Here is an 18,908-nt window from a genome sequence, read left to right on the forward strand (position 1 = left end):
TGAAGGGGCAGAGATCCCCTGGTCACAGCGGGAAAGGGAGGTGAAGGGGCAGAGATATCCAGGTCGAAGCAGGAAGGGGTGGTGAAGGGGCAGAGATATCCAGGTCGAAGCAGGAAGGGGAGGTGAAGGGGCAGAGATATCCAGGTTGAAGCAGGAAAGGGAGGTGAAGGGGCAGAGATCCCCTGGTCACAGCGGGTAGGGGAGGTGAAGGGGCAGAGATATCCTGGTCACAGTGGGAAGGGGAGGTGAAGGGGCAGAGATATCCAGGTCGAAGCAGGAAGGGGAGGTGAAGGGGCAGAGATCCCCTGGTCACAGCAGGAAAGGGAGGTGAAGGGGCAGAGATATCCTGGTCACAGCGGGAAAGGGAGGTGAAGGGGCAGAGATATCCTGGTCACAGCGGGAAAGGGAGGTGAAGGGGCAGAGATATCTTGGTCACAGTGGGAAGGGGAGGTGAAGGGGCAGAGATCCCCTGGTCACAGCGGGAAGGGGAGTTGAAGGGGCAGAGATATCCTGGTCACAGCGGGAAAGGGAGGTGAAGGGGCAGAGATATCCAGGTCGAAGCAGGAAGGGGAGGTGAAGGGGCAGAGATCCCCTGGTCACAGTGGGAAGGGGAGGTGAAGGGGCAGAGTTCCCCTCGTCACAGCGGAAAGGGGAGTTGAAGGGGCAGGGATCCGCTGGTCACAGCGGGAAGGGGAGGTGAAGGGGCAGAGATATCCTGGTCACAGCGGTAAAGGGAGGAGAAGGGGCAGAGATATCCAGGTCGAAGCAGGAAGGGTAGGTGAAGGGGCAGAGATCCCCTGGTCACAGAGGGAAGGGGAGGTGAAGGGGCAGAGATATCCTGGTCACAGCGGGAAGGGGAGGTGAAGGGGCAGAGATATCCAGCTCGAAGCAGGAAGGGGAGGTGAAGGGGCAGAGATATCCTGGTCACAGCGGGAAAGGGAGGTGAAGGGGCAGAGATCCCCTGGTCACAGCAGGAAGGGGAGGTGAAGGGGCAGAGATATCCTGGTCACAGCAGGAAGGAGAGGTGAAGGGGCAGAGATCCCCTGGTCACAGCGGGAAGGGGAGGTGAAGGGGCAGAGATATCCTGGTCACAGCAGGAAAGGGAGGTGAAGGGGCAGAGATATCCTGGTCACAGCGGGAAAGGGAGGTGAAGGGGCAGAGATATCCTGGTCACAGAGGGAAAGGGAGGTGAAGGGGCAGAGATCCCCTGGTCACAGCAGGAAGGGGAGGTGAAGGGGCAGAGATATCCTGGTCACAGCGGGAAAGGGAGGTGAAGGGGCAGAGATATCCAGGTCGAAGCAGGAAGGGGAGGTGAAGGGGCAGAGATATCCAGGTCGAAGTAGGAAGGGGAGGTGAAGGGGCAGAGATCCCCTGGTCACAGTGGGAAGGGGAGGTGAAGGGGCAGAGATCCCCTGGTCACAGCGGGAAGGGGAGGTGAAGGGGCAGAGATATCCAGGTCGAAGCAGGAAAGGGAGGTGAAGGGGCAGAGATATCCAGGTCGAAGCAGGAAAGGGAGGTGAAGGGGCAGAGATATCCTGGTCACAGCGGGAAAGGGAGGTGAAGGGGCAGAGATATCCAGGTCAAAGCAGGAAGGGGAGGTGAAGGGGCAGAGGTCCCCTGGTCACAGTGGGAAGGGGAGGTGAAGGGGCAGAGATATCCTGGTCACAGTGGGAAGGGGAGGTGAAGGGGCAGAGATATCCTGGTCACAGCGGGAAGGAGAGGTGAAGAGGCAGAGATCCCCTGGTCACAGTGGGAAGGGGAGGTGAAGGGGCAGAGATATCCTGGTCACAGCGGGAAGGAGAGGTGAAGGGGCAGATATATCCAGGTCGAAGCAGGAAGGGTAGGTGAAGGGGCAGAGATCCCCTGGTCACAGTGGGAAGGTGAGGTGAAGGGGCAGATATATCCTGGTCACAGTGCGAAGGGGTGGTGAAGGGGCAGAGATATCCTGGTCACAGCGGGAAGGGGAGGTGAAGGGGCAGAGATATCCAGGTCGAAGCAGGAAGGGGAGGTGAAGGGGCAGAGATATCCTGGTCACAGCGGGAAAGGGAGGTGAAGGGGCAGCGATCCCCTGGTCACAGCAGGAAGGGGAGGTGAAGGGGCAGAGATATCCTGGTCTCAGCGGGAAGGAGAGGTGAAGGGGCAGAGATCCCCTGGTCACAGCGGGAAGGGGAGGTGAAGGGGCAGAGATCCCCTGGTCACAGTGGGAAGGGGAGGTGAAGGGGCAGAGATCCCCTGGTCACAGCGGGAAAGGGAGGTGAAGGGGCAGAGATATCCAGGTCGAAGCAGGAAGGGTAGGTGAAGGGGCAGAGATCCCCTGGTCACAGTGGGAAGGGGAGGTGAAGGGGCAGAGATATCCTGGGCACAATGGGAAGGGGAGGTGAAGGGGCAGAGATATCCTGGTCACAGCGGGAAGGGGAGGTGAAGGGGCAGAGATATCCAGGTCGAAGCAGGAAGGGGAGGTGAAGGGGCAGAGATATCCTGGTCACAGCAGGAAGGAGAGGTGAAGGGGCAGAGATCCCCTGGTCACAGCGGGAAGGGGAGGTGAAGGGGCAGAGATATCCTGGTCACAGCAGGAAAGGGAGGTGAAGGGGCAGAGATATCCTGGTCACAGCGGGAAAGGGAGGTGAAGGGGCAGAGATATCCAGGTCGAAGCAGGAAGGGGAGGTGAAGGGGCAGAGATCCCCTGGTCACAGTGGGAAGGGGAGGTGAAGGGGCAGAGATATCCTGGTCACAGTGGGAAGGGAAGGTGAAGGGGCAGAGATATCCTGGTCACAGCGGGAAGGAGAGGTGAAGAGGCAGAGATCCCCTGGTCACAGTGGGAAGGGGAGGTGAAGGGGCAGAGATATCCTGGTCACAGCGGGAAGGAGAGGTGAAGGGGCAGATATATCCAGGTCGAAGCAGGAAGGGTAGGTGAAGGGGCAGAGATCCCCTGGTCACAGTGGGAAGGTGAGGTGAAGGGGCAGAGATATCCTGGTCACAGTGGGAAGGGGTGGTGAAGGGGCAGAGATATCCTGGTCACAGCGGGAAGGGGAGGTGAAGGGGCAGAGATATCCAGGTCGAAGCAGGAAGGGGAGGTGAAGGGGCAGAGATATCCTGGTCACAGCGGGAAAGGGAGGTGAAGGGGCAGCGATCCCCTGGTCACAGCAGGAAGGGGAGGTGAAGGGGCAGAGATATCCTGGTCACAGCGGGAAGGAGAGGTGAAGGGGCAGAGATCCCCTGGTCACAGCGGGAAGGGGAGGTGAAGGGGCAGAGATATCCTGGTCAAGGCAGGAAGGGGAGGTGAAGGGGCAGAGATCCCCTGGTCACAGCGGGAAAGGGCAGAGATATCCTGGTCACAGCAGGAAGGGGAGGTGAAGGGGCAGAGATATCCTGATCACAGCAGGAAAGGGAGGTGAAGGGGCAGAGATATCCTGGTCTCAGCAGGAAGGGGAGGTGAAGGGGCAGAGATATCCTGGTCACAGCAGGAAGGGGAGGTGAAGGGGCAGAGATATCCTGATCACAGCAGGAAAGGGAGGTGAAGGGGCAGAGATATCCTAGTCACAGCAGGAAGGGGAGGTGAAGGGGCAGAGATATCCTGGTCACAGCAGGAAGGGGAGGTGAAGGGGCAGAGATCCCCTGGTCACAGCGGGAAAGGGAGGTGAAGGGGCAGAGATATCCAGGTCGAAGCAGGAAGGGGTGGTGAAGGGGCAGAGATATCCAGGTCGAAGCAGGAAGGGGAGGTGAAGGGGCAGAGATATCCAGGTTGAAGCAGGAAAGGGAGGTGAAGGGGCAGAGATCCCCTGGTCACAGCGGGTAGGGGAGGTGAAGGGGCAGAGATATCCTGGTCACAGTGGGAAGGGGAGGTGAAGGGGCAGAGATATCCAGGTCGAAGCAGGAAGGGGAGGTGAAGGGGCAGAGATCCCCTGGTCACAGCAGGAAAGGGAGGTGAAGGGGCAGAGATATCCTGGTCACAGCGGGAAAGGGAGGTGAAGGGGCAGAGATATCCTGGTCACAGCGGGAAAGGGAGGTGAAGGGGCAGAGATATCTTGGTCACAGTGGGAAGGGGAGGTGAAGGGGCAGAGATCCCCTGGTCACAGCGGGAAGGGGAGTTGAAGGGGCAGAGATATCCTGGTCACAGCGGGAAAGGGAGGTGAAGGGGCAGAGATATCCAGGTCGAAGCAGGAAGGGGAGGTGAAGGGGCAGAGATCCCCTGGTCACAGTGGGAAGGGGAGGTGAAGGGGCAGAGTTCCCCTCGTCACAGCGGAAAGGGGAGTTGAAGGGGCAGGGATCCGCTGGTCACAGCGGGAAGGGGAGGTGAAGGGGCAGAGATATCCTGGTCACAGCGGTAAAGGGAGGAGAAGGGGCAGAGATATCCAGGTCGAAGCAGGAAGGGTAGGTGAAGGGGCAGAGATCCCCTGGTCACAGAGGGAAGGGGAGGTGAAGGGGCAGAGATATCCTGGTCACAGCGGGAAGGGGAGGTGAAGGGGCAGAGATATCCAGCTCGAAGCAGGAAGGGGAGGTGAAGGGGCAGAGATATCCTGGTCACAGCGGGAAAGGGAGGTGAAGGGGCAGAGATCCCCTGGTCACAGCAGGAAGGGGAGGTGAAGGGGCAGAGATATCCTGGTCACAGCAGGAAGGAGAGGTGAAGGGGCAGAGATCCCCTGGTCACAGCGGGAAGGGGAGGTGAAGGGGCAGAGATATCCTGGTCACAGCAGGAAAGGGAGGTGAAGGGGCAGAGATATCCTGGTCACAGCGGGAAAGGGAGGTGAAGGGGCAGAGATATCCTGGTCACAGAGGGAAAGGGAGGTGAAGGGGCAGAGATCCCCTGGTCACAGCAGGAAGGGGAGGTGAAGGGGCAGAGATATCCTGGTCACAGCGGGAAAGGGAGGTGAAGGGGCAGAGATATCCAGGTCGAAGCAGGAAGGGGAGGTGAAGGGGCAGAGATATCCAGGTCGAAGTAGGAAGGGGAGGTGAAGGGGCAGAGATCCCCTGGTCACAGTGGGAAGGGGAGGTGAAGGGGCAGAGATCCCCTGGTCACAGCGGGAAGGGGAGGTGAAGGGGCAGAGATATCCAGGTCGAAGCAGGAAAGGGAGGTGAAGGGGCAGAGATATCCAGGTCGAAGCAGGAAAGGGAGGTGAAGGGGCAGAGATATCCTGGTCACAGCGGGAAAGGGAGGTGAAGGGGCAGAGATATCCAGGTCAAAGCAGGAAGGGGAGGTGAAGGGGCAGAGGTCCCCTGGTCACAGTGGGAAGGGGAGGTGAAGGGGCAGAGATATCCTGGTCACAGTGGGAAGGGGAGGTGAAGGGGCAGAGATATCCTGGTCACAGCGGGAAGGAGAGGTGAAGAGGCAGAGATCCCCTGGTCACAGTGGGAAGGGGAGGTGAAGGGGCAGAGATATCCTGGTCACAGCGGGAAGGAGAGGTGAAGGGGCAGATATATCCAGGTCGAAGCAGGAAGGGTAGGTGAAGGGGCAGAGATCCCCTGGTCACAGTGGGAAGGTGAGGTGAAGGGGCAGATATATCCTGGTCACAGTGCGAAGGGGTGGTGAAGGGGCAGAGATATCCTGGTCACAGCGGGAAGGGGAGGTGAAGGGGCAGAGATATCCAGGTCGAAGCAGGAAGGGGAGGTGAAGGGGCAGAGATATCCTGGTCACAGCGGGAAAGGGAGGTGAAGGGGCAGCGATCCCCTGGTCACAGCAGGAAGGGGAGGTGAAGGGGCAGAGATATCCTGGTCTCAGCGGGAAGGAGAGGTGAAGGGGCAGAGATCCCCTGGTCACAGCGGGAAGGGGAGGTGAAGGGGCAGAGATCCCCTGGTCACAGTGGGAAGGGGAGGTGAAGGGGCAGAGATCCCCTGGTCACAGCGGGAAAGGGAGGTGAAGGGGCAGAGATATCCAGGTCGAAGCAGGAAGGGTAGGTGAAGGGGCAGAGATCCCCTGGTCACAGTGGGAAGGGGAGGTGAAGGGGCAGAGATATCCTGGGCACAATGGGAAGGGGAGGTGAAGGGGCAGAGATATCCTGGTCACAGCGGGAAGGGGAGGTGAAGGGGCAGAGATATCCAGGTCGAAGCAGGAAGGGGAGGTGAAGGGGCAGAGATATCCTGGTCACAGCAGGAAGGAGAGGTGAAGGGGCAGAGATCCCCTGGTCACAGCGGGAAGGGGAGGTGAAGGGGCAGAGATATCCTGGTCACAGCAGGAAAGGGAGGTGAAGGGGCAGAGATATCCTGGTCACAGCGGGAAAGGGAGGTGAAGGGGCAGAGATATCCAGGTCGAAGCAGGAAGGGGAGGTGAAGGGGCAGAGATCCCCTGGTCACAGTGGGAAGGGGAGGTGAAGGGGCAGAGATATCCTGGTCACAGTGGGAAGGGAAGGTGAAGGGGCAGAGATATCCTGGTCACAGCGGGAAGGAGAGGTGAAGAGGCAGAGATCCCCTGGTCACAGTGGGAAGGGGAGGTGAAGGGGCAGAGATATCCTGGTCACAGCGGGAAGGAGAGGTGAAGGGGCAGATATATCCAGGTCGAAGCAGGAAGGGTAGGTGAAGGGGCAGAGATCCCCTGGTCACAGTGGGAAGGTGAGGTGAAGGGGCAGAGATATCCTGGTCACAGTGGGAAGGGGTGGTGAAGGGGCAGAGATATCCTGGTCACAGCGGGAAGGGGAGGTGAAGGGGCAGAGATATCCAGGTCGAAGCAGGAAGGGGAGGTGAAGGGGCAGAGATATCCTGGTCACAGCGGGAAAGGGAGGTGAAGGGGCAGCGATCCCCTGGTCACAGCAGGAAGGGGAGGTGAAGGGGCAGAGATATCCTGGTCACAGCGGGAAGGAGAGGTGAAGGGGCAGAGATCCCCTGGTCACAGCGGGAAGGGGAGGTGAAGGGGCAGAGATATCCTGGTCACAGCAGGAAAGGGAGGTGAAGGGGCAGAGATATCCTGGTCACAGCGGGAAAGGGAGGTGAAGGGGCAGAGATATCCTGGTCACAGCAGGAAAGGGAGGTGAAGGGGCAGAGATATCCTGGTCAAGGCAGGAAAGGGAGGTGAAGGGGCAGAGATCCCCTGGTCACAGCAGGAAGGGGAGGTAAAGGGGCAGAGATATCCTGGTCACAGCACGAAAGGGAGGTGAAGGGGCAGAGATATCCTGGTCACAGCGGGAAAGGGAGGTGAAAGGGCAGAGATATCCTGGTCACAGAGGGAAAGGGAGGTGAAGGGGCAGAGATATTCAGGTCACAGCGGGAAGGGGAGGTGAAGGGGCAGAGATCCCCTGGTCACGGCGGGAAGGGGAGGTGAAGGGGCAGAGATATTCTGGTCACAGTGGGAAAGGGAGGTGAAGGGGCAGAGATCCCCTGGTCACAGTGGGAAGGGGAGGTGAAGGGGCAGAGATATCCTGGTCACAGCAGGAAGGGGAGGTGAAGGGGCAGAGATCCCCTGGTCACAGCGGTAAAGGGAGGTGAAGGGGCAGAGATATTCTGGTCACAGTGGGAAAGGGAGGTGAAGGGGCAGAGATCCCCTGGTCACAGCAGGAAGGGGATGTGAAGGGGCAGACATATCCTGTTCACAGCGGGAAAGGGAGGTGATGGGGCAGAGATCCCCTGGTCACAGCGGGAAAGGGAGGTGAAGGGGCAGAGATATCCAGGTCGAAGCAGGAAGGGGAGGTGAAGGGGCAGAGATATCCAGTTCGAAGTAGGAAGGGGAGGTGAAGGGGCAGAGATCCCCTGGTCACAGTGGGAAGGGGAGGTGAAGGGGCAGAGATCCCCTGGTCACAGCGGGAAGGGGAGGTGAAGGGGCAGAGATCCCCTGGTCACAGCGGGAAAGGGAGGTGAAGGGGCAGAGATATCCAGGTCGAAGCAGGAAGGGTAGGTGAAGGGGCAGAGATCCCCTGGTCACAGTGGGAAGGGGAGGTGAAGGGGCAGAGATATCCTGGTCACAATGGGAAGGGGAGGTGAAGGGGCAGAGATATCCTGGTCACAGCGGGAAGGGGAGGTGAAGGGGCAGAGATATCCAGGTCGAAGCAGGAAGGGGAGGTGAAGGGGCAGAGATATCCTGGTCACAGCAGGAAGGAGAGGTGAAGGGGCAGAGATCCCCTGGTCACAGCGGGAAGGGGAGGTGAAGGGGCAGAGATATCCTGGTCACAGCAGGAAAGGGAGGTGAAGGGGCAGAGATATCCTGGTCACAGCCGGAAAGGGAGGTGAAGGGGCAGAGATATCCTGGTCACAGCGGGAAAGGGAGGTGAAGGGGCAGAGATATCCTGGTCAAGGCAGGAAAGGGAGGTGAAGGGGCAGAGATATCCTGGTCACAGAGGGAAAGGGAGGTGAAGGGGCAGAGATATTCAGGTCACAGCGGGAAGGGGAGGTGAAGGGGCAGAGATCCCTTGGTCACAGCGGGAAGGGGAGGTGAAGGGGCAGAGATATTCTGGTCACAGTGGGAAAGGGAGGTGAAGGGGCAGAGATCCCCTGGTCACAGTGGGAAGGGGAGGTGAAGGGGCAGAGATATCCTGGTCACAGCAGGAAGGGGAGGTGAAGGGGCAGAGATATCCTGATCACAGCAGGAAAGGGATGTGAAGGGGCAGAGATATCCTAGTCACAGCAGGAAGGGGAGGTGAAGGGGCAGAGATATCCTGGTCACAGCAGGAAGGGGAGTTGAAGGGGCAGAGATCCCCTGGTCACAGCGGGAAAGGGAGGTGAAGGGGCAGAGATATCCAGGTCGAAGCAGGAAGGGGTGGTGAAGGGGCAGAGATATCCAGGTCGAAGCAGGAAGGGGAGGTGAAGGGGCAGAGATCCCCTGGTCACAGCGGGTAGTGGAGGTGAAGGGGCAGAGATATCCTGGTCACAGTGGGAAGGGGAGGTGAAGGGGCAGAGATATCCAGATCGAAGCAGGAAGGGGAGGTGAAGGGGCAGAGATCCCCTGGTCACAGCAGGAAAGGGAGGTGAAGGGGCAGAGATATCCTGGTCACAGCGGGAAAGGGAGGTGAAGGGGCAGAGATATCCTGGTCACAGCGGGAAAGGGTGGTGAAGGGGCAGAGATATCTTGGTCACAGTGGGAAGGGGAGGTGAAGGGGCAGAGATCCCCTGGTCACAGCGGGAAGGGGAGGTGAAGGGGCAGAGATATCCTGGTCACAGCGGTAAAGGGAGGAGAAGGGGCAGAGATATCCTGGTCACAGCGGGAAAGGGAGGTGAAGGGGCAGAGATATCCAGGTCGAAGCAGGAAGGGGAGGTGAAGGGGCAGAGATCCCCTGGTCACAGTGGGAAGGGGAGGTGAAGGGGCAGAGTTCCCCTGGTCACAGCGGAAAGGGGAGGTGAAGGGGCAGGGATCCCCTGGTCACAGCGAGAAGGGGAGGTGAAGGGGCAGAGATATCCTGGTCACAGCGGTAAAGGGAGGAGAAGGGGCAGAGATATCCAGGTCGAAGCAGGAAGGGTAGGTGAAGGGGCAGAGATCCCCTGGTCACAGAGGGAAGGGGAGGTGAAGGGGCAGAGATATCCTAGTCACAGCGGGAAGGGGAGGTGAAGGGGCAGAGATATCCAGCTCGAAGCAGGAAGGGGAGGTGAAGGTGCAGAGATATCCTGGTCACAGCGGGAAAGGGAGGTGAAGGGGCAGAGATCCCCTGGTCACAGCAGGAAGGGGAGGTGAAGGGGCAGAGATATCCTGGTCACAGCAGGAAGGAGAGGTGAAGGGGCAGAGATCCCCTGGTCACAGCGGGAAGGGGAGGTGAAGGGGCAGAGATATCCTGGTCACAGCAGGAAAGGGAGGTGAAGGGGCAGAGATATCCTGGTCACAGCGGGAAAGGGAGGTGAAGGGGCAGAGATATCCTGGTCACAGAGGGAAAGGGAGGTGAAGGGGCAGAGATATTCAGGTCACAGCGGGAAGGGGAGGTGAAGGGGCAGAGATCCCCTGGTCACAGCGGGAAGGGGAGGTGAAGGGGCAGAGATCCCCTGGTCACAGCGGGAAAGGCAGGTGAAGCGGCAGAGATATCCAGGTCGAAGCAGGAAGGGGAGGTGAAGGGGCAGAGATATCCAGGTCGAAGCAGGAAGGGGAGGTGAAGGGGCAGAGATCCCCTGGTCACAGCGGGTAGGGGAGGTGAAGGGGCAGAGATATCCTGGTCACAGCGGGAAAGGGAGGTGAAGGGGCAGAGATCCCCTGGTCACAGCAGGAAGGGGAGGTGAAGGGGCAGAGATATCCTGGTCACAGCGGGAAAGGGAGGTGAAGGGGCAGAGATATCCAGGTCGAAGCAGGAAGGGGAGGTGAAGGGGCAGAGATATCCAGGTCGAAGCAGGAAAGGGAGGTGAAGGGGCAGAGATATCCTGGTCACAGCGGGAAAGGGAGGTGAAGGGGCAGAGATATCCAGGTCGAAGCAGGAAGGGGAGGTGAAGGGGCAGAGATCCCCTGGTCACAGTGGGAAGAGGAGGTGAAGGGGCAGAGATATCCTGGTCACAGTGGGAAGGGGAGTTGAAGGGGCAGAGATATCCTGGTCACAGCGGGAAGGAGAGGTGAAGAGGCAGAGATCCCCTGGTCACAGTGGGAAGGGGAGGTGAAGTGGCAGAGATATCCTGGTCACAGCGGGAAGGAGAGGTGAAGGGGCAGATATATCCAGGTCGAAGCAGGAAGGGTAGGTGAAGGGGCAGAGATCCCCTGGTCACAGTGGGAAGGTGAGGTGAAGGGGCAGAGATATCCTGGTCACAGTGGGAAGGGGAGGTGAAGGGGCAGAGATATCCTGGTCACAGCGGGAAGGGGAGGTGAAGGGGCAGAGATATCCAGGTCGAAGCAGGAAGGGGAGGTGAAGGGGCAGAGATATCCTGGTCACAGCGGGAAAGGGAGGTGAAGGGGCAGCGATCCCCTGGTCACAGCAGGAAGGGGAGGTGAAGGGGCAGAGATATCCTGGTCACAGCGGGAAGGAGAGGTGAAGGGGCAGAGATCCCCTGGTCACAGCGGGAAGGGGAGGTGAAGGGGCAGAGATATCCTGGTCACAGCAGGAATGGGAGGTGAAGGGGCAGAGATATCCTGGTCACAGCGGGAAAGGGAGGTGAAGGGGCAGAGATATCCTGGTCACAGCAGGAAAGGGAGGTGAAGGGGCAGAGATATCCTGGTCAAGGCAGGAAAGGGAGGTGAAGGGGCAGAGATCCCCTGGTCACAGCAGGAAGGGGAGGTAAAGGGGCAGAGATATCCTGGTCACAGCACGAAAGGGAGGTGAAGGGGCAGAGATATCCTGGTCACAGCGGGAAAGGGAGGTGAAAGGGCAGAGATATCCTGGTCACAGAGGGAAAGGGAGGAGAAGGGGCAGAGATATTCAGGTCACAGCGGGAAGGGGAGGTGAAGGGGCAGAGATCCCCTGGTCACGGCGGGAAGGGGAGGTGAAGGGGCAGAGATATTCTGGTCACAGTGGGAAAGGGAGGTGAAGGGGCAGAGATCCCCTGGTCACAGTGGGAAGGGGAGGTGAAGGGGCAGAGATATCCTGGTCACAGCAGGAAGGGGACGTGAAGGGGCAGAGATCCCCTGGTCACAGCGGTAAAGGGAGGTGAAGGGGCAGAGATATTCTGGTCACAGTGGGAAAGGGAGGTGAAGGGGCAGAGATCCCCTGGTCACAGTGGGAAGGGGAGGTGAAGGGGCAGAGATATCCAGGTCGAAGCAGGAAGGGGAGGTGAAGGGGCAGAGATATCCAGGTCGAAGTAGGAAGGGGAGGTGAAGGGGCAGAGATCCCCTGGTCACAGTGGGAAGGGGAGGTGAAGGGGCAGAGATCCCCTGGTCACAGCGGGAAGGGGAGGTGAAGGGGCAGAGATCCCCTGGTCACAGCGGGAAAGGGAGGTGAAGGGGCAGAGATATCCAGGTCGAAGCAGGAAGGGTAGGTGAAGGGGCAGAGATCCCCTGGTCACAGTGGGAAGGGGAGGTGAAGGGGCAGAGATATCCTGGTCACAATGGGAAGGGGAGGTGAAGGGGCAGAGATATCCTGGTCACAGCGGGAAGGGGAGGTGAAGGGGCAGAGATATCCAGGTCGAAGCAGGAAGGGGAGGTGAAGGGGCAGAGATATCCTGGTCACAGCAGGAAGGAGAGGTGAAGGGGCAGAGATCCCCTGGTCACAGCGGGTAGGGGAGGTGAAGGGGCAGAGATATCCTGGTCACAGCAGGAAAGGGAGGTGAAGGGGCAGAGATATCCTGGTCACAGCGGGAAAGGGAGGTGAAGGGGCAGAGATATCCTGGTCAAGGCAGGAAAGGGAGGTGAAGGGGCAGAGATATCCTGGTCAAGGCAGGAAAGGGAGGTGAAGGGGCAGAGATATCCTGGTCACAGAGGGAAAGGGAGGTGAAGTGGCAGAGATATTCAGGTCACAGCGGGAAGTGGAGGTGAAGGGGCAGAGATCCCCTGGTCACAGCGGGAAGGGGAGGTGAAGGGGCAGAGATATTCTGGTCACAGTGGGAAAGGGAGGTGAAGGGGCAGAGATCCCCTGGTCACAGTGGGAAGGGGAGGTGAAGGGGCAGAGATATCCTGGTCACAGCAGGAAGGGGAGGTGAAGGGGCAGAGATATCCTGATCACAGCAGGAAAGGGAGGTGAAGGGGCAGAGATATCCTAGTCACAGCAGGAAGGGGAGGTGAAGGGGCAGAGATATCCTGGTCACAGCAGGAAGGGGAGGTGAAGGGGCAGAGATCCCCTGGTCACAGCGGGAAAGGGACGTGAAGGGGCAGAGATATCCAGGTCGAAGCAGGAAGGGGTGGTGAAGGGGCAGAGATATCCAGGTCGAAGCAGGAAGGGGAGGTGAAGGGGCAGAGATCCCCTGGTCACAGCGGGTAGGGGAGGTGAAGGGGCAGAGATATCCTGGTCACAGTGGGAAGGGGAGGTGAAGGGGCAGAGATATCCAGGTCGAAGCAGGAAGGGGAGGTGAAGGGGCAGAGATCCCCTGGTCACAGCAGGAAAGGGAGGTGAAGGGGCAGAGATATCCTGGTCACAGCGGGAAAGGGAGGTGAAGGGGCAGAGATCCCCTGGTCACAGCGGGAAAGGGAGGTGAAGGGGCAGAGATATCCAGGTCGAAGCAGGAAGGGGAGGTGAAGGGGCAGAGATATCCAGGTCGAAGTAGGAAGGGGAGGTGAAGGGGCAGAGATCCCCTGGTCACAGTGGGAAGGGGAGGTGAAGGGGCAGGGATCCCCTGGTCACAGCGGGAAGGGGAGGTGAAGGGGCAGAGATACCCTGGTCACAGCGGGAAAGGGAGGTGAAGGGGCAGAGATCCCCTGGTCACAGTGGGAAGGGGAGGTGAAGGGGCAGAGATATCCTGGTCACAGCAGGAAGGGGAGGTGAAGGGGCAGAGATATCCTGGTCACAGCAGGAAGGGGATGTGAAGGGTCAGACATATCCTGGTCACAGCGGGAAAGGGAGTTGAAGGGGCAGAGATCCCCTGGTCACAGCGGGAAAGGGAGGTGAAGGGGCAGAGATATCCTGGTCACAGCAGGAAGGGGAGGTGAAGGGGCAGAGATATCCAGGTCGAAGCAGGAAGGGGAGGTGAAGGGGCAGAGATATCCAGGTCGAAGTAGGAAGGGTAGGTGAAGGGGCAGAGATCCCCTGGTCACAGTGGGAAGGGGAGGTGAAGGGGCAGTGATCCCCTGGTCACAGCGGGAAGGGGAGGTGAAGGGGCAGAGATATCCAGGTCGAAGCAGGAAAGGGAGGTGAAGGGGCAGAGATATCCAGGTCGAAGCAGGAAAGGGAGGTGAAGGGGCAGAGATATCCTGGTCACAGCGTGAAAGGGAGGTGAAGGGGCAGAGATATCCTGGTCACAGCGTGAAAGGGAGGTGAAGGGGCAGAGATACATATTGATCCCGAGGGAAATTGGGTTTCGATACAGCCGCACCAACCAAGAATAGTGTAGAAATGTACCAATAGAAAACCATAAATAATTAAAATAATAATAAGTAAATAATGCCAATTGGAAATAAGTCCAGGACCAGCCTATTGGCTCAGGGTGTCTGACACTCCGAGGGAGGAGTTGTAAAGTTTGATGGCCACAGGGAGGAATGACTTCCTATGATGCTCGGTGTTACATCTCGGTGGAATGAGTTTCTGGCTGAAGGTACTCCTGTGCCTAACCAGTACATTATGGAGTGGATGGGAGACATTGTCCAAGATGGCATGCAACTTGGACAGCATCCTCTTTTCAGACACCACCGTCAGAGAGTCCAGTTCCACCCCCACAACATCACTGGCCTTACAAATGAGTTTGTTGATTCTGTTGGTGTCTGCTACCCTCAGCCTGCTGCCCCAGCACACAACAGCAAACATGATAGCACTGGCCTTACGAGTGAGTTTGTTGATTCTGTTGGTGTCTGCTGCCCTTCCATGGGAGGGAATGCATCTGGCTGAGTGCAGCTCGACACCACGTAGAGCCAGTGAGCTTGCTCGCTCGTTGCATGCTTTTAATGAACAGATGATTGACGTGGACTACCCAGATCTGCTCCCAGTTAGACCCGGATTTCTGGCATGAGGCGGCTAGTGTGGGTCAAAGGAAAACATCAAAATCTGTAGGAACTGAATCCAGAAACAAAGGTAGAAATGTCTGATTAGTTTGAGTGCTTGCCTTTAACGAGTGTACAATATAGCAGGAATATACAGATATCCGTTCTGGCGACAGTGTCCCATATCCCTCCATGCCCTCTCCCCATGTACCTGTCCAGCTTTTTCTTAAATGATAATATTGTACCTGCCTCTGGCTACTTGTTCCATATACTCACCAATTCATCACCCTCTGCGTGAAACCGTTGCCCTTGTCATCATCATCATTATGCACCATGTTGTATGACATCATCATTATGTGCCATGTCGTATGACATGAGCGGGGACCATGACTGTTCTTGGCAGATTTTTCCATTGCCTCCTTCTGGGCAGAGTCTTTACAAGATGGGTGACCCCAGCCATTATCAATACTCTTCAGAGATTGTCTGCCTGGTGTCAGTGGTCACATAACCAGGACTTGTGATCTGCACCAGCTGCTCGTACGACCATCCACCACCTGCTCCCATGGCTTCACACGACCCTGATCGGGGGCTAAGCAGGTGCTACACCTTGCCCAAGGGTGACCTGCAGGCTAGCAGAGGGAAGGAGCGCCTTACACCTCCTTTGGTAGGGACGTACTGTATCACCACCCCACCACCCTAGTTGCCCCTCAGGTCCTTTATAAATCTTTTCCCTCTCACTCTAAACCTATGCCCCCTAGTTTTGGAAAAGACTGTGACCATCTACCTTGTTAATACTTCTCATTATCTTAGTCACTTCTACAAAGATGCCCTTCCACTTCCCAAGGGATCTCTCTGTCTTTGTCCCAGAGTCCAATGCGGCAGACATAAGTTCCACCAGGCAATTGTATTGCTGTGTCCTTCTTTCCCCTTCCTTTCCAGTCCTGGCTGTTTATTCCCCTCCATAGATGCTGCCTGACCTGCTGAGTTCCTCCTGCAATTTTGTGTGTGTTGCTGTAGATTTCCATCGTCTGCAGAATCTCTCTTGTGTGTGTGTAGAATATGGAAGTTATCAATGTTTCAATCACTATGGTTACCTCCGCTCTCCCCACACCCCACCCCACCCCCACGGTACTTCCATACCTTCCTGGATGGAGTGGGATAGCTGGGGCAGTGAAGGGGGTCTTTCAGAACCAACACCGAAAAAAGAGGCCCTCAGCCCAGACACTGTCTGCCCAAGTCCTCACAGGGACAGGTTTTAGAATGTGGAGGAGGAGGAGGAGGTTGAGATGGGGAAGGGATAGTTACCTCATGAGGGAGGAACAGATGGATGTGATGCTGTGGACAGATGGTGGAGGTTGGTGTGAAGGAGAACTTCCTGGTTCGGGGCAGAGGGTTTGGACAATCTGTTCAATGCTGAGTTGGGCAGTGGTAAGGAACACTAGGGATAAATGGATTATTAACACCTCCCCCACCTCCATTTCCCATTGTTTAATAGTGGCTGGTCTTAAATTTTCTCATTTGTATCCTTGGGAACTTGTAATGGATGTTACACACAAAAACGCTGGTGGAACTCAGCAGCTCAGGGAGCATCAGGTCCATTGAAGAAGAACACCTGTCAGTCTGTCCTGGTCTGTTCCCTCCCCTCCATAGATGCAACCTAACTTGCTGAGGCCCTCCAGCATTGATCTGTCCATTTATCTGTCTGTCTGTCTGTCTGGCTATCTCTCTGTGTGTCTGACTCTATTGATCTATCTCTCTATCTAACTATCTATCAGTCTGTCTCTCTATCTATCTCTCTATCATTCTGTCTGTCTATGTATTTAGGAATATAGCTCAGAATAGGATCTTCTGGCCCTTCGAGCTGTGTGGCCCCAGCAAACGCACACAACCCCAATTAACCCTAACCTAATCACAGGACAATTAAACAATGGCCAATTAATCTACCAGGTAAATCTTTAGACCAAGGAGGAAACCAGAGGAGCTGGGGGAAACCCAGACCTTCTGCAGGAACTCCATACAGAGGATGTAAAATTAAATTCTGAACTCCAACGCCCTGAGCTGTAATAGTGCCACAATAACAGCTAAGTAACCGTAACTCCTGGGATTTTGTGCGTATTGCACAGACTTCCAAAATCTTACAGAATGCCGTATCTCTCCAAACAGGTGTTGTTTGCAAGTCATGTCCCTGAGATCATTGAGCTCATCGGAACCAATCGCAAGTACACAGGATCGTACAGCGTAGTCATGGGGAAGAAGTGAGTATCTCCAACAGAGTGGTCATGGGTAGGTCAGTATCTCCAACAGAGTGGTCGTGGGAAGGTGTGTATGTCCAACAGAGTGGTCGTGCGGAGGTGAGTATCTCCGACAGAGTGGTCGTGGGTAGGTGTGTATGTCCAACAGAGTGGTCGTGGGGAGGTGAGTATGTCCAACAGAGTGGTCGTGGGTAGGTGAGTATCTCCAACAGAGTGGTCGTGGGTAGGTGTGTATCTCCAACAGAGTGGTCATGGGTAGGTGTGTATGTCCAACAGAGTGGTCGTGGGTAGGTGAGTATCTCCAACAGAGTGGTCGTGGGTAGGTGAGTATCTCCAACAGAGTGGTCATCGGTAGGAGTGTATCTCCAACAGAGTGGTCATGGGTAGGTGAGTATCTCCAACAGAGTGGTCGTGGGTAGGTGTGTATGTCCAACAGAGTGGTCGTGGGTAGGTGAGTATCTCCAACAGAGTGGTCGAGGGTATGTGTGTATCTCCAACAGTGTGGTTGTGGGTAGGTGAGAATCTCCAACAGAGTGGTCATGCTTATGTGAGTATCTCCAACAGAGTGGTCGTGGGTGACTGAGTATCTCCAACAGAGTGGTCATGGGTAGGTGAGAATCTCCAACAGAGTGGTCGTGGGTAGGTGAGTATCTCCAACAGAGTGGTCGTGGGTAGGTGAGAATCTCCAACAGAGTGGTCGTGGGTAGGTGAGAATCACCAACAGAGTGGTCGCGGGTAGGTGTGTATGTCCAACAGAGGGGTCATGGGTAGCTGAGTATCTCCAACAGAGTGGTCGTGGGTAGTTGTGTATCTCCAACAGACTGGTCGTGGCTGGGTGAGTATCTCACAACAGAGTGGTTGTGGATGACTGAGTATCTCCAACAGAGTGGTCGTGGGTAGGTGAGTTTCTCCAAGAGAGTGGTCGTGGGTAGGTGTGTATCTCCAACAGAGTGGTCGTGGGTAGGTGAGAATCTCCAACAGAGTGGTCGTGGGTGACTCAGTATCTCCAACAGAGTGGTCATGGGTAGGTGAGTATCTCCAACAGAGTGGTCGTGGGTGACTGAGCACCTCCAACAGAGTGGTCGTGGAAAGGTGAGTATCTCCAACAGAGTGGTCGTGGGTGACTGAGTATCTCCAACAGAGTGGTCGTGGGTGGGTGTGTATCTCCTACAGAGTGGTTGTGGGTAGGTGTGTATCTCCAACAGAGTGGTCGTGGGTAGGTGAGAATCTACAACAGAGTGGTCGTGGGTGACTCAGTATCTCCAACAGAGTGGTCGTGGGTATGTGTGTATCTCCAACAGAGTGGTCATGGGTAGGTAAGTATCTCCAACAGAGTGGTCGTGGGTGACTGAGTATCTCCAACAGAGTGGTCGTGGGTGACTGAGTATCTCCAACAGACTGGTCGTGGCTAGGTGAGTATCTCCAACAGAGTGGTCGTGGGTAGGTGTGTATCTCCTACAGAGTGGTTGTGGGTAGGTGAGAATCTCCAACAGAGTGGTCGTGAGTAGGTGTGTATCTCCAACAGAGTGGTTGTGGGTAGGTGAGAATCTCCAACAGAGTGGTCATGCTTATGTGAGTATCTCCAACAGAGTGGTCGTGGGTGACTGAGTATCTCCAACAGAGTGGTCATGGGTAGGTGAGAATCTCCAACAGAGTGGTCGTGGGTAGGTGTGTATCTCCTACAGAGTGGTTGTGGGTAGGTGAGAATCTCCAACAGAGTGGTCGTGAGTAGGTGTGTATCTCCAACAGAGTGGTTGTGGGTAGGTGAGAATCTCCAACAGAGTGGTCATGCTTATGTGAGTATCTCCAACAGAGTGGTCGTGGGTGACTGAGTATCTCCAACAGAGTGGTCGTGGGTGACTGAGTATCTCCAACAGACTGGTCGTGGCTAGGTGAGTATCTCCAACAGAGTGGTCGTGGGTAGGTGTGTATCTCCTACAGAGTGGTTGTGGGTAGGTGAGAATCTCCAACAGAGTGGTCGTGAGTAGGTGTGTATCTCCAACAGAGTGGTAGTGGGTTACTAAGTATCTCCAACAGGGTGGTCTTGGGTAGGTGAGTATCTCCAACAGAGAGGTCGTGGGTGACTGAGCACCTCCAACAGAGTGGTCGTGGAAAGGTGAGTATCTCCAACAGAGTGCTCGTGGGTGACTGAGTATCTCCAACAGAGTGGTCGTGGGTAGGTGAGAATCTCCAACAGAGTGGTCGTGGGTAGGTGAGAATCTCCAACAGAGTGCTCGTGGGTGACTGAGTATCTCCAACAGAGTGGTCGTGGG

General features: G+C 56.7%; 1 protein-coding gene across 1 annotated transcript in view; it reads left to right on the forward strand.

The window, feature by feature from the left end:
- LOC140729554 (calcium-activated potassium channel subunit alpha-1-like) overlaps positions 1-18,908 on the forward strand; it is a 533,167-nt gene that overhangs the window by 85,588 nt on the left and 428,671 nt on the right. Inside the window, exon 9 of the mRNA XM_073049474.1 lies at positions 16,547-16,638. Within this exon, the coding sequence (XP_072905575.1) occupies positions 16,547-16,638 (92 nt within the window). The remainder of the gene's footprint in view (positions 1-16,546; positions 16,639-18,908) is intronic.

Source organism: Hemitrygon akajei, chromosome 1 (assembly GCF_048418815.1).
Source record: "Hemitrygon akajei chromosome 1, sHemAka1.3, whole genome shotgun sequence".
Classification (NCBI taxonomy): Eukaryota; Metazoa; Chordata; class Chondrichthyes; order Myliobatiformes; family Dasyatidae; genus Hemitrygon; species Hemitrygon akajei.